General features: G+C 33.4%; 3 protein-coding genes across 9 annotated transcripts; all 3 read left to right on the forward strand.

Moving 5' to 3' along the window:
• Positions 1-807: 807 nt before the first annotated feature.
• Positions 808-3,718, forward strand: LOC148229890 (uncharacterized). Of its 3 annotated transcripts, none has more exons than XR_015811277.1 (6): positions 808-892; positions 975-1,039; positions 1,103-1,178; positions 1,239-1,333; positions 1,406-2,607; positions 2,684-3,718. XR_015811277.1 is itself a non-coding variant. In XM_088196677.1 (5 exons), the coding sequence occupies exons 1-5, from the start codon at positions 865-867 to the stop codon at positions 1,514-1,516; spliced, it is 375 nt and encodes a 124-aa protein (XP_088052803.1). In that variant the 5' UTR covers positions 808-864; the 3' UTR covers positions 1,517-3,272. The 3 variants fall into 3 exon arrangements, 1 of the variants encoding a protein (XP_088052803.1); XR_015811278.1 differs by having other exon boundaries at positions 2,700-2,882; XM_088196677.1 differs by having other exon boundaries at positions 1,406-3,272.
• On the forward strand, positions 1,462-9,328 carry LOC148229891 (uncharacterized). Of its 5 annotated transcripts, XM_088196670.1 has the most exons (6): positions 5,654-5,775; positions 5,927-5,991; positions 6,063-6,138; positions 6,202-6,302; positions 6,373-6,498; positions 6,575-9,328. In XM_088196670.1, the coding sequence occupies exons 1-6, from the start codon at positions 5,748-5,750 to the stop codon at positions 6,581-6,583; spliced, it is 405 nt and encodes a 134-aa protein (XP_088052796.1). In that variant the 5' UTR covers positions 5,654-5,747; the 3' UTR covers positions 6,584-9,328. The 5 variants fall into 5 exon arrangements, with proteins under 5 accessions (XP_088052791.1, XP_088052796.1, XP_088052793.1 ...); XM_088196665.1 differs by lacking the exon at positions 5,654-5,775 and adding an exon at positions 1,462-1,579 and having other exon boundaries at positions 6,373-9,328; XM_088196667.1 differs by having other exon boundaries at positions 5,698-5,775; positions 6,373-9,328.
• A 1,115-nt stretch (positions 9,329-10,443) lies between these two features.
• On the forward strand, positions 10,444-12,339 carry LOC148229892 (uncharacterized). Its single transcript, XM_088196674.1, has 5 exons — positions 10,444-10,516; positions 10,637-10,701; positions 10,762-10,837; positions 10,900-10,991; positions 11,069-12,339. The coding sequence occupies exons 1-5, from the start codon at positions 10,489-10,491 to the stop codon at positions 12,149-12,151; spliced, it is 1,344 nt and encodes a 447-aa protein (XP_088052800.1). The 5' UTR covers positions 10,444-10,488; the 3' UTR covers positions 12,152-12,339.
• Positions 12,340-15,663: the final 3,324 nt, after the last annotated feature.

The raw sequence follows: 15,663 nt of genomic DNA on the forward strand, positions 1-15,663 counted from the left end.
ACACATGATCGAATGAAGACTCATTTAAATTAATAATAATAAAGTACTAATTATAAATGAATACTATCTTTCAGCTCACTAGTATTGGATTTATATCTCTCACCCTGGGCGGCACTAGCTTGGGGGCAGCATATTTGCGATGGGATCGTCTTGTTTAGTTCTCAACCCTGAATTTATTAAAATATGTGTATATATATATCCACGAATAGCAAAAGCTTAACAATAACCAATTAATTATTTTAAGAAATACTGATTTTATGACCCTGCAAGAAATGTTTGGGGGGGGGGGGGGCGCCATTTTAATGATCGCCCCGGGCGGCACATACCCTAGCTACGTCACTGGGTACAGTACAATTGGCCGTCAAGCTCACACCGTGGCTGACTTAACTGCTCCAAACTTCTTTCTATGGGGGTATAGATAGAAAGTGAATACCACAACAATTCTACTACAATTCACCAATTGAAGGCCAACATCCGTAAAGAAGTTGAAAAAATAAGCCAAAAAACATTACGACAGGTGATGGTTCACTCCCTAAAAAGAGCGCATCAGTATGAAGATCAAAATGGTGGTTATTACAATGATGTAATTTTCAAAACTAAAAATGTGTTTTCTGTTTATAAAAGAAAAAATGCGAATTAAGAAGAAATAAAAAAAATATTTAATTTTAAAAAGGTCCAGCAGCTTTTAAACCACCCTGTTTAACTTCTAAATTATTTACTGAATTTTATTATGTTGTATATTATTATATTATAGAATGCTAATTTGACGCATTCACATTTTCACTATATGCTCGATTTTTTTTATATTTGGACCAAATATATGATTCGCCAACTGTCATCGGTGTATGACGTTTAGTTGTTGCGATGGCGTTGCTACATTTTTTAAAAGCCGGTAATATGTCAATCCCTTTCATCGTTTTAATCACGTGTCCAAATCAATAATTCCTTTTAAATATTAATTTTAATGCTTACAGAACCTGATATTAAAAATGAGGAAAACATATTTGAAGCTGTTGATTCATTTGCATGTAAAGCTGAGGTAAATAAAATGTAATATGTATATATATAGTTTTTAACACTCTAATAATACATTTTTTATTAGTTACTTGTAAAGCGCGAAATTGATGACAGAAGTGAAGATTCATATATAGACGAAGTAGACGATATGCTCGAAATAGGTTAGACATACATATAGCGTATACATTGTATTTTTATTATTGATTTTTATATGCTTTCAGAAATGCACGACGTTAAAGATAATATAGTTAAAATTAATACGAATGGTATGGACACTTTTCCTAACCAAGTCTCAAATGTCGATATGGCAATACAAGTAATAGTTAAATAGTTCAGTTTTCTATGTATTTAATTATTCATAACTTATCTAAAAAAATATTAATTTTAGAAGCAAGAAAGAAAGGTGCCAGTGCTAAACATTGTACCGATTGTTATAAATTTAAATGTTACAAATGTGGAAAAGCATTTAAATTTAAAAGTTTTCTCGCGGCACATATGATAGCTCATAGCGAATTTCGTGACTTTGAATGTGAAAAATGTGGAAAAACATTCAAAACTAAAGGTACGCTTTCATTACATATAAAAGATCAGAGTGATTCTCGTGACTTTAAATGTAAGAAATGTGAAAAAGTATTCCCTACTAAAAGCAGACTTTCATCGCATATGAAATCTCATAGCGATGCTCGTAATTTTGAATGCGAAATATGTAGAAAAGCGTTCAAATTTAAAAGCGCACTTTCAAAGCATACAAGTGTGCATAGCGATGCTCGTGACTTTGAATGTAACGAATGTGGAAAATTATTTCGATGTAGAAACGGACTTTCAACTCATTTTAATACTCACAGTGACACTCGTAACTTTGAATGTGAGAAATGTGGAAAAGTTTTAAAATCTAAAATAACACTTACAAAGCATATGATAGTGCATATAGATACCCATGACTTTGAATGTAATGAATGTGGAAAATCATTCCAAGCTAAAAACATACTATCAAGACATATGATAACTCATAGCAATGCTCGTAACTTTAACTGTGAAAAGTGTGGAAAAGCATTTCAAACCAAAAGCAGACTTATAAGACATTTAATAACTCATAGTGGTGCTCATAACCTTAAGTGTAAGAGGTGTGAAAACATTTTCCAAACTAAAAGCAGACTTTCAAGGCATATGATAACTCATAACGATGTTCATAGCTTTCAATGTGAAGAATGTGGTAAATCATTTAATACCAAAGACATACTCACAAGGCATATACAATCTCATACTGATGCTCGTAAATTTAAATGCGAAAAATGTGGAAAAGCATTTAATACTAAAGGCATACTATCAGGGCACATGAAATCTCATAGCCATGTTCGTAATTTTGAATGTGAAAAATGCGGAAAAGCATACAAATTTAAAGATAACCTTACTAGGCATATGAAATCTCATGCTAAAAAATGTGAATAATGATTCAAATCTATAGGCATACTTCGAGGGAATATGAAATTTCATTGAGATATTTGTGTCTTTGAATTTGACAAAAGCAATATGTTATAATGTTAAAATAGAGGCGTCATAAGGCTAGTGAAAGATAGAACATTTTATATTGTGAGTATAGATAAAAAAAAACATTGTATATATTTTTATATTATTTTTAAGGGATTATTTATTTTAATTTGTTTAGTATACAAATGTTACAGACTTCCAAATGACATCATAATCAGTGCAAAGACGGTGTGGATAGATACTTTTTGTAACACTATTCCTTAGTCATAAAAGCTTTATATTTTGTTCGTAAAACTGTTAACGTAAATGTTTATGTTGCTTGTAAACATTTCTTTCTAATGTATAATTGATAGTACCTAATAAAATATCATAACGATTATTTGATAATATGAATCGATGATGCTAAGTATTTTGTAAGGCATCAGATTCATGCCTAGTCAAAATCTTGCTTCAAAAAATCTGTCACCTGAGTTGTTCGTTGTTCGGGTGGTAAATTTTAAGTCAGATGTGCTCAGCCATCTGACATTGGTAAATATTCTTCAATAAGAAAATGAGATTTCTTGACAAAGAAAAATCACTCTTTGTTATCAAGATTCTCCAATATACAATAGATTCTTCAAGCAATTTTTTTTCAAATATTAAATACATCTATGTAAAGGTGCAGTCATACTCTTATAATTAGCTAAAAACGCTTTATGTGTAAGCTAATATGGAAGTAAAGAATCTTTCTATTTTTGCCACTTGTTGAAAATAAATAACATTAATTTCTTTAACACCAACGAATCAAACATTAAGAAATACTAATAGAAGATAATCACTATATTCCCAAAGTGGATATCTTTGGGTGCATATACCATATAATTTTGAAGTGAAGCTAATATCAATAATTACAAGGCACTTTAACAGTTTTAACTATTGTTAAAAAATATTATTAGTGTGAACCTATTGGTCTAAGTTCACACTAACAATATATAAGGCTGCCACCAGTATTAGTTTGTTGTTTGAAAATAAGACAACAAATATTTTTTGGATTTGACATTTTGCACATACTGTTCAAACCCAAACCTAACCTAAACAAATTGATCTAACGGAAGATCAAAAACTATACTTACTTTTAATAGGTTAGGTTAGGGTTTGAACAGCAAGCATTTAAACATGCACACATACATGTACTTGATTGTAACATTTTATAATATAAAAATTCAATTAAAAAGGTACTGAATATTATTTTATAAAAACCCTTCCAGCCAGAGCCGGCCCGAGAATATTCAGCGCCTGACGCTTTCAAACTGTGACAGCATTTTGACACTACTCTGTGTTGCCACACCTCCGCTCAACTTGAGAAGCTAGTGTTTTTGAGAAATGATGACCTACGACTAGCCCGCAGTGTCCCTTGTCAGTTCTCCGACAAAAGATCATTTCATTAATAGCCTATGAACAAAAATATTCGAGGTGATATTTTTTAAATTTCCGCCATTGTTTCAATTCATAAATTTCGTTTTAAACTAACTGAGAATAAGTAAATGGTGCTCCCCCTCAGAGTTGCTGTCCGTACCGCCAGCCTCTCAGGTCAGTTCTGTTTCCGGCAAAAGCCGCAAGAATTAAATTGATTTTTGTGTGAATATTACCGAAAGGTACTTACTTTTTTGTTACAATTATTATGCACAACATAAACCATTATGTATTATAGCAGTTATTATGCCCATAAACATCATTATGTTTCATACATACTTTAGAGGCTCAGATTACTACCGTCCAAGGGGTGCAACCATGACTGGCTGTTGATGCGTAGTAGGGCAAGGGAGGACAACCTTATTTCTTTTTTAGGGTTTGCGACCAATAGTGATATACTCGGCGACAAAAAACGTGAATTACCTGGATTAGATTCCATATGCTTTTCCTAGATTATCCCAATCTCACGAAAGAATATCGTGATGCATAATACATCTATTATTTGTAAGCTATAATAATATTTTATAATTATTAAAATATATGTCACTAATCCACAGACTGATTAAAGTCTAGTATCTCACTACTTATTTGTACGTATTGATTGATTTTACCCCGTCGTAATGCATTGGAATAACGCCTTATATGGTAACTGAATTAACTATAAACTTAAAAATCGTGTTTTGGCGACGGGTGGTGAAGGGTGGCAAATAAGACACAGATTTATCCGCTGCAGTAGTACTTTATTCAAGATATTGTTACGGTTTACATGTTATTAATACATTAGTAAACAATGGACGAAGCACGCACCGGTCGTGCGAGCCCACCGAAGTCGCGAAGAGAATTTGTCCTTCACGCCAGTGTTACCGCCAGGTCGTGGCTATAATAAAACCTAAATAAATATATATAGATAAGCCCCCCACAGTATCATCCGTCCAATACTGTTTTGGTAGAAGGCACCACAATTAATAATAAAACAAAAATGAAAATTCGCTCATTGATCAATACACATAATGATTCATGATTTAATCAAACAAAATAGAAATTAATTTTAATTCATTCCATTGAATTAACAAGAAGTATGATTGTCACTTATCGATATATTAGCAATTGCTTAACAATGCACGCATATCGTTGTATTGTTAAACAGGTAGCTGAAATGTTTAAAGCTCAAATTTCTGCTCGACTATTTAGATCTAGTCAAGACATTTTTTAAATATATGTATATTATAATACACGTTACGCCCTATTAGCATCATTTAAAATATTGTTAAATTCATGAGTTTATCTGCATTTAGAGAAAAAGAGGGAAAATGCATTCTGCTTGAGCGGCAAAAAGTTTTTTCATCTCTAGATTTTTTCAGTAAATTAATTATAATATTCAATCCTAGAAAAATATTGATACTTGTTAATTATTAAAAAATCGCAATTCACCGTTTATCAACGTCGTCTATAACACTAATTAACAATATGGCGATAAAAAACTATGTTATAAAACGTATTTATGTAGCAAAACGTTGTTGGCCACTTTCGTAGATGTTAGAGCCAAGAGCAATGAAGATGTTCACAATCTGATTTCTGAGAGTGGTACCGATATAATTACCCAATACCAAAATAATAATTATTTTTATAATCTGAGAATATATAAAATGATAATTTTAATAATAAAGAATGCAAATTTGATGCATTCATAATGCTTTTTACATATTCATTATATGCTCGAATTACTTCATATTTGGACCAAACATCTAATTCGCCTAATTATCATCGGTGGATGACGTTTTGTTGTCTCGATGGCGATGCCACAGTTTTTCAAAAGCGGTAATATGTCAATCTATTATTTTTATAGTGACTTACTCTAACTACTTATTCAGAGTGTACAAATGGTGACAGTTTTTTTAATTATTTTTATATACACATATAGACTCCAAAATTGGTAATTCCTTTTAAATATTAAACTTAATCTTTACAGAACCTGATACTGAAAATGAGAAAGAAACTTTTAAAGCTGTTGATTTATTTGGATGTAAAGCTGAGGTAAATAAAATGTAATATGTATCTAATAATATCTTTGTAGTATATTACACTTTTAAAATACATTTTTCTAGTTAGTTGTAAAGCGTGAAATTGATGACAGAGGTGAAGATACATATATAGACGATGTAGACGACATGCTCGAAATAGGTATGACATATTTATATATTGTATACAAAATATATCAATTATCGATTTTTTATATGCTTTCAGAAATGCACGACGCTAAAGATAATATAGTTAAAATTCATTCGATCGGTTTGGACGCTTTAACTAACACACCTTTAAATGACAATGTGGCAACAAAAGATATAGTTAAATAGATTTGTTCTCTATGTATTTCAATAATAACAACTCATCTAAAACATGAAATTAAAATTTTAGAAACGAGAAAAAGAAGAACATGTTGGTGTCAAATATGATGTCAATATGCATGCCGATTCTTATGAATTTGAATGTAACAAATGTAGAAAAGCATTCAAATTTAAAAAGGGACTTTCAGCACATATGGTAACTCATATCGATGCTCGTGACTTTGCATGTGAAAATTGTGGAAAAGCATTCAAATCTAAAAGTATGCTTGCAGGACATATGATTACTCATAGCGATGCTCGTGACTTTGCATGCGTAAAATGTGAAAAAACATTCAAAACTAAAGGCTTACTTTCAAGGCATATGAAAACTCATAATGAAGCTCGTAACTTTGAGTGTGAAAAATGTGGAAAAGTATTCAAATTGAAACATCGATTTTCAGCACATTTGTTAGCTCATATTGATGTTCGTATTTTTGAATGCAAGGATTGTGGAAAATCATTCCTAATTAAAAGTAGGCTTTTATCACATATGAAAACTCATAGCAATGCTCGTGACTTTAAATGTGTAAAATGTGGAAAAGCGTTCAAACTTAAAAGCATACTCTCCGAGCATATGAAATATCATTGTGGTGCTCAAGACTTCGAATGTGATAATTGTGGAAAAACATTTAAAACTAAATACATACTTGCAGTGCATATGACAGTTCATAGCGATGCTCATAACTTTAAGTGTAGGGTATGTGGAGAAGCGTTCCAAATTAAAAGCAAACTCTCAAGGCATATGAGAATTCATAACAAAACTAGTAATTTTGAATGTGAAACATGTGGAAAAACATTCCAATTTAAAAGCAGACTTTTAGGGCACATAATAGCGCATAACGATGCTCGCGACTTTGAATGTGAAAAATGTGGAAAAGCATTTAAAGTAAGAAGAATACTTACAGAACATATGAAAGCTCATAGCGACGCTCGTGATTTTGAATGTAAGATATGTGGAAAAGTTTTTCCAACAAAAAGTAGACTTTCATCGCATATTATATCCCATAGTGATGCCCGTGATTTTAAATGTGAAAAATGTGGAAAATTATTTCAATTTAAAAGCAGACTTACGGCACATATGAAAGTTCATAGTGAAACTCTAGACTTTGAATGTCAAAAATGTGAAAGAAAATATAAAACTAAATATATTCTTTCAGTACATATGAAAGCTCAGCACTGCTTTCTTTGAAGGTGAGAAATCTGAGAAAGTTTTCTTGATAAAAGCAGACTTACATAACATATGATATCTCATAACAATGCTCATGACTGAATGAATTTAAAAATAAATAATAAGCCTTTGTGAGTTTTTCGGTATTATTTTTAAAATATTAAACAGATTTCGCTGCTTATTTATCATGTTAATTATATATATTTGTATGCTTTTTATATGGGAGGTAAAATACTTTTTCTGATCTACACTTTCGCATTTTTTTGTAGTATTTAAAAATAAACATTTTTGTTTTATGTTGTGATCTAAGAATCGCTTCATGTCGCTGCAATCGCTTCAAGAATCCCGAGCAAGCATTGGTCAGAACAATGAACACCTTATGAATAACTTTTCCGAAGATAAAATCTGAAGATTTACCATACATAAATGCATAAACAATTCGTTTTATGGAACAAAGTATTTATTTAAATGCACATACTACATATCTCTCAAAATAATTGTATGTAAAATAGCGCTCATTACGAAATAGAGTACAAAATCAAATGAATAACGTTTACCCTAATGCTCATTATGATCACTGTTATGCACATCAGCAGAATTTAATTTTAAAGAAAGTGTTCATTAAATAAGTGGATAAGAATATTTTTCCCACATACGTGGATTTTGCGCATTCTTCACGTCCTATCCTAAACGAAATAACTTGCTTTGCGAAATTATTCAAATACAAGTACCGAGAGTTTGCTAAACACTATTGAACTTTTGTTTTAAGATAGTGAATTGTGTAAAATATAATATCTGGAATGTTTTAACAAAATCATAATCAAAGAAGGATTAGACGAGAAAAGCGTGTGGGGATCGGTTAGATTCAAAAAGATTTTAAGTTCAATATCTTCATATCTTATTTATTAAATTTTAAAACACGTCAAAGTACTTTACAACATATTGTAATCAAATTAAAGCAGCAATATCACTACCATAGAAGTATTAATTAATCTCGTACAGAATCGCATCGGTTTTTATTCTTAAGGCAGTTCCAGATAATAGCAAGGAAATTTCTTAAAAAAAGTAAAACATAACACGACAGACTAATTACTGATATAAGATTCTAAACAAGTGTCCGATAAAATAGTTATTTTTTTGTATTGTAAACCCTAAAAATAATTTTAAGTAGACAACATTATCTTAGGGAATACAATACAAAAAATATTAAAAGAAATTATCCAATGCTATGTAAAGACAAGTTGCTATCCAAATTAAATGTATGGAAAATAACTTTTAGTGATATACCCAACATCAACGTCTTATCCCGATTTATATAAGACAATAAATTGGTACCTTTTCTGGAGTGTCGAAATAATAATAATTTAAATTATTTTAGTAACACCTGTATCCACAGTAAAGTTGTAGCACTTTAAATCGTATAAAAACAGTTATAAGAAATTTTACTGGTCAAGATCGGTTGAATGCTCTAGCTGTACTATCTAAGGATTAATCACAAATAATCCGACATTTGTTCATAATAAACAAAGAGAGCAAAATCTATACTACAAAAAGAAACTGCACGTGTCTGGCTATCTGCCTGTCACAATAAGTCTCAAAGAGTAAACAGTAGTGACGTGACATTTGCACATGTCATTTTTATGTCAACTATGCTATTTTCAACATTTAAGTTAAAAGTTAAGCTGAACAGCGACGTATTGACGACAGATTATGTACTACTGCAATAAGTATAGACAACAGACTAAAAATATTGTATACGTACAAGTTATGAAATAAAATTGTAATATTAGGATGAATAAAATCAATTGTTGTGAATAAATAATGAGTTTGAATCTATCCCGGGCGGTATTTCAGTGGTCTGGAACATTGTATGTACACAAACACATATATGTATATATAATATTTAATTTCTATTATTGCATAAAAAAATTTAGCGAGGTAAAGAAAAATCTTATAGCGACAAAAGAGTAAAAGTTTTTATTTATTATTATTATTTTTGACTTAAATTATATTTTATTGGATTTATACGTTAGTTATTCTCTTTGTCTTGTATGTATCTTTGTTTATTCAGTATTTTTCTTTATTTAAAACTTACTATGATCTATCACAGAATGTATTGCATAGATATGTTTATTTTGAAAAAAAAATTTTTTTGCCCTTTGGCCTCATTTATTTCTATTGTCACCACTGATTATATAATTGGTTACATTATAAAATTACACAGGAAAAAATATTAATGACAAAATTCAACAGCAAAAGTTACACAAATGAGAAATTACAAATTGCAATAATTTCACATTCTCTAGTAACATGTTTAACCCTTTAGATGTGCAAATAAAATATCAAAAGCAAAACCAAATGTTGGCCTTCTGGCGGTGAGTTGTTCAGAACCAATGAGATTCCAACTCATGTCCGAGAGGTGCAACCACGATTAGCTGCCGATGCGTAACAAATCAAAGAAGAGTAACTCTATTCCCTTTTTAGGTTTTGCAACTACTATATTTACGATATACCAGTGGTATAATCGGTGACTAAAACACGTAAGACGTGGGTTTAATTCCTTTTGGACTTTAATAATAATTAATTTCTATTATATGTGGAAAGTCAGAATACGTGACTATTTTAATTCCAATCGAATATCACAGCTTCGGTTTTCCTTGATTTTCCTAATCTCACAGATGAATATTGTAATGGTAATTGAAATATAATCGAGCTAGGTCATGTATAGTGACATATATTATTTGTAAGCTATAATAAAAGTTTATAATTAATAAAGTATGTCACTAATATACAGACTGATTTAAGTATAGTGTCTCACTACTTATAAAATATAAAATGCTTATTTTATTAATATAGAATGCAAATTTAATGCATTTATGGTTCTTTTTACATATTCAACATATGCTCGAAAAAATTAATTTTTGGACCAAATATTTGATTCGCCAATCTGTCATCGGTGAACAACTGTCACTTGTTCCGATGGCATTGCAACAGATTTTCAAAAGCGGTAATGTGGCAATCTATTTTTTTTAGTGACCTACTCAAACTACTTATTCAGATATTTTTTTTATATTTATAGACGCCAAAATATGTAATTCCTTTTAAATGTTAAATCTAATCTTTACAGAACCTGATTTTCAAAATGAGAAAGAAACGTTTGAAGATGTGGATTTATTTGCACGTAAAGCCGAGGTAAATAAAATGTAATATGTATCTACGTAGATGTAACAGTAAAAAATATGTATTTTTTAGTTACTTGTAAAGCGTGAAATTGATGACAGAAGTGAAGATACATATATAGACGACGTAGACGACATGCTTGAAATAGGTTAGACATACTTATATACTTGGTACATAATATTTCAATTATTGATTATTATATGCTTTCAGAAATGCACGACGTTAAAGATAATATACGTAAAATGATTACGAACGGTGTGGACACTTCTAATCAAATTTTTAATGTTGAGGTGGCAATGCAAGTAATAGTCAAATAGTTTTTTACTTATATTTATTAAAATATATACAACGTATCTAAAAAAATAAATTTAAATTTTAGAAACTAGAAAATGGAAACTGTTATGGGGCTAAACATGATTCTTATAAATTTGAATGTATAATATGTGGAAACGCATTTAAATTTAAAAAGAGACTTATTGTACATATGAGAGTTCATAGCGATACCCGTAACTTTGAATGCGAAAAATGTGGAAAAGCATTTAAAGATAAAGGCGGACTTTCAAAACATATGATTACTCATAGCGATGCTCGTGACTTTGCATGCGAAAAATGTGAAAAAACATTCAAAACTAAAAACACACTTTCAAAGCACATAAACACGCATAGTGATGCTCGTAACTTTGAATCAAAAAAATGTGTAAAAGTATTAAAATTGAAAAATCGATTTTCAGCGCATTTGTTACCTCATCGAGATGCTCGTATTTTTGAATGCAATGAATGTGGGAAATCATTCCTAATTAAAAGTAGACTTTTAAGACATATGAAAACTCATAGCAATGCTCGTGACTTTAAATGTGTAAAATGTGGAAAAGCATACAAAGTTAAAAGTTCACTCTCAAGGCATGTGAAATATTATTGTGGTTTTCAAGACTTCGAATGTGATAATTGTGGAAAAACATTTAAAACTAAATACATACTTTCAGTGCATATGACGGTTCATAGCGATGCTCATAACTTTAAATGTAAGGTATGTAGGGAAGCGTTCAAAATTAAAAGCAAACTCACAAGGCATATGAGAATTCATAACGAAACTAGTAATTTTGAATGTGAAACATGTGGAAAAACATTCCAATTTAAATGCAGACTTTTAGAGCACATAATAGGGCATAACGATGCTCGCGACTTTGAATGTGAAAAATGTGGAAAAGCGTTTAAAGCAAGAAGAATACTTACAGAACATATGAAAGCTCATAGTGACGCTCGTGATTTTGAATGTAAGATATGTGGAAAAATTTTTCCAATAAAAAGTAGACTTTCATCGCATATTATATCCCATAGTGATGCCCGTGATTTTAAATGTGAAAAATGTGGAAAATTGTTTCAATTTAAAAGCAGACTTACAGCACATATGAAAGTTCATAGTTTTTTGAAAAAGAATAGCAATCTATGTAAACTTCGGTGACCAGATTTTAACATTGGTTTTGACGATTTGCAACCCACGCGGAAGTAGCTGCAAATAAAGCCGCGAGAGTCGCGGAAGACCTCGCCATGCTAATGCCGAACATGGGTGGACCCAAACAGAAAAAAGACAAATGTACAACAATGTGTTCCACTCGGTCCTTCTTGATGAAATAAATATTTTTCTTTCCAGGATGCGTAGAATCATTTCTCTCCCGTAGAGACCCCAGGTACGCGGAGCGCGACTGCCCGCATACCTTCCCCTATCCAACCTCCGTCTCCAAAAGGATAGTGATGCCGGAGACCATCAGTAGCTAAATCGCGACGGTCTACCCGTCCAGGTCGTTCTCGTGACGACCTAGGAAGGAGGCCTGGTCTAGCGCCTGTATGCGCAGTATGCAGGCGCGAAAGCCAGGCTAGGTACATCCGGTCGCTCATGGGCCGAAACTCCTGAGCCTGATGCGACCGTGGAAGGAGGGCGTGGGCCCAAGGACCTTCCACTCGGTCCTTCTCTACGGCGCCCCTATATGGGAACAAGCCACAAAAGTAGATAGGACCAGGCTCACGCTGGCGAGAGCCCAGCGCAGAAGTGCCCTTAGGGTAGCTTCCGTTTATAGAACTGTGTCCGAAGACGCCATACTTGCTCTGTGCGGCATACCGCCACTAGACATCCTCGCACTAGAAAGGCAGGCGATATATTACGGGCAGGAGAAAGAAACTGCCAGAAAGGTGACAACCGCACAGTGGCAGCGCAGATGGGACAGTCCACCAAGGGTAGGTGGACACACAGACTCGTCGGTGACCTAACCCTCTGGACGGGAAGGACACACGGCGGCGAGCTATCGTGCCATCTGATGCAAGTGATGACCGGGCATGGCTGCTTCGGTCAATACACTACGAGGATCGGCAAGACAGCAAGTGCTGCGTGCCTCCACTGCGACACCTCTGAAGACGACGACGCAGAGCATACCGTCTTCAAGTACACAGCGTGGTTGACATACTGAACGGCGCTGGAGAGAGTCATAGGAAGGCCTGCATCAACAGACACTATGGCTCAATCCATGCTGAAGAGCCGGCGTAACTGGGAGGCATGGATGGACTACGCGTCTAATGTCTTGAAAATCAAAGAAGAAGCTGAAAGATAGCGGCCCTAATGGGACAGAGTCTCTAAACTGGACGAGCTGACGTGCAATATCAGAAAGATAGTACCGGCCTTTCGGGAGAGGTTTTAGCCGGTAGGTCGCTGCTAGCAGCGGAATCCGGCACAATCACCAGCAACCTGGAAGCTGGTGAAGTCTTTCGAAGATTCCCTCTCCTCATAACAAAAAAAAAAGCATTGGTGATGCGGGACACCATTGACGGGCGGGCAGGGGGACAATTAAAATAAATAAAGGTCATTAACCAGTCGTTTTAATAACATATAGTTGTATTATTTTTGGAGAGCTCATCTACCATCTTCACTGATCCTGCTCATAATCTGCGTCAATTAAATTCTCGGCGCAAAATATATTTTTAAGTAATGTATGTCATAAAAATATAATAGAGGATATACATTTCACTTTTTATCTTTAAGAATGTTACCTAACCTAAAAAGCGACATGATCAAGCCTACACATATCGAAACAGAACCAACAATCTACAGATACACTAGAGTAAGAATGTAAAATATGTACTTTAGTATTATGTGGGCCTGTTTATATTTATATATATTTCTTTATATTTTATTATGGCCAAAACTTGGCGGCACTCTGGTAACTGGCGTGACGGATTCTCTCGACCTACAACACAACCCTCAACGCCTCTTTTCACCATGTAAACAACTATTTATCGTCAATAAAATACTACTGCAGCGGCTCAATCTGTGTCTAATTGCCACCCGTCGCCAAAGTATCTTATGGAAAAATTTAGAACAATCACGAAGAACTTAATAAGATTTAAATTTATATAAATAAGAAAAAGACGCCCGATGAATATAACTTTAAGGTATACATTGAAATTCAATGATCCTTTAGAGTTCTCTTAAAGTTCAAGGTCTTAGGTAAGCAAAAATAACGCAAACTGGAGAAGTAAAGTCAGTTGAAACATTTGGTCACAACAAACAAATTCTTTCCGAAGAAAGCAGTTACTGAACCGATACGGAATCCATTTTTATGTTTTGGGATAGAATTGTTTAGTTTTGTCGGTCAGTATGAGGTTTAATGTTTCTATCTTTGAAAAACTGCTGCCTGATTCTTGCGAATCCTTTTATTTGTTTCCTGCAAGCATATTTGACGAATCATGGATAGAGAATAGACGTTAATTAAGTTGGAAGGATGCAAAGTTAGGTTCGATAGAAAAAACTATCTCAGATCTTGTTTGGTAAATCTATAAAATGACGAGACACGTCTAAGAGCAGGTTGCTTTTAGAAATGTCTCGACATGTTTTTTTCTAAATCGTGATTCCTCGTGAGGAACTGGAATTCTAAACAGGACTCGGGGAATTCCGAAGTCAGGGCAGAGACGGCATTTCAGTTTTTCCAGGGTGGTGGGGGGGGGGGGGGTAAGTTAGCCAGTCAGCTATCGTTTTTTTTTTAATATTGTGGGGCCTGTGTATATTTGTATTTCATTATAGCCAAAACTTTGCGGCACTCTGGTAGCACTGGCGTGACGGTTTTTTCTCTCGCCTGACAACCCTTGGCGCGTCGCAGGTTCGTGTCCATAATTGTATAAATAACCATGTAAGCAACCTTATATCTTCAATATAATACTACTGCAGCGGCTCAATATGTGTCTAATTGCCACTCGTCGCCGTCCCGTCGCCAAAATATATATAGTGTTTCAATAAATGATGCATTTTTCTGTCCAAATTCAACGGGGGGAGGGGGAGGAGAGGAGAAGTGTCTTTACCTGCTCCACCCCAAATGACGTTCCTGTTTAGAATCCGCGTCAAAAGTAATAAAATCATGCCGTCGCAGTGGTAGCGATCGATTATCTAGCGTTCATAAAGACTTTTTATAACAATATTACGACTTACAATAAGTGAGAATCGAATGAAGCATATTTAAAACAAATTTGGACTAATAGGAAAGCGCAAAATACAATTATCACTTCTCAGAAGTAAAAAGTCCACACCAAAAGCGATTAAATCGTGCCTCGTTCTAACGTTTGCACGTTACCTAGTGATCCTACTGCGACAGCGCCGACACGATTTTATTGCCTTTGACGTGAATTTTTGACTTCTGAGAAGTGATTTTGGCGACGAGAGGTGACGGGTGGCAATTATACACAGATTGAGCCGCTGCAGTAGAATTTTTATTGACGATAAAGTTACATGGTGTTTATAAAATAAACAAGGGTTGCCAGTCGAAGGTAGAAACATATATTAATCATGTTTTTTTTATTGTAGTGAAATGTCGTGTGTTCAATTGTCGTTGTGTTGTATCCATATGTCATGTGGTGAAATGCCTTGTGGTGAAATGTCTATGAACCAAAAATACGTATTCTCTGTAATATTTATAAATCGTATGTAAATAAATA

The sequence above is a fragment of the Plectrocnemia conspersa genome, unplaced genomic scaffold, assembly GCF_051122295.1.
Source record: "Plectrocnemia conspersa isolate PC_06_02 unplaced genomic scaffold, ASM5112229v1 ptg000011l, whole genome shotgun sequence".
NCBI classification, from domain to species: Eukaryota; Metazoa; Arthropoda; class Insecta; order Trichoptera; family Polycentropodidae; genus Plectrocnemia; species Plectrocnemia conspersa.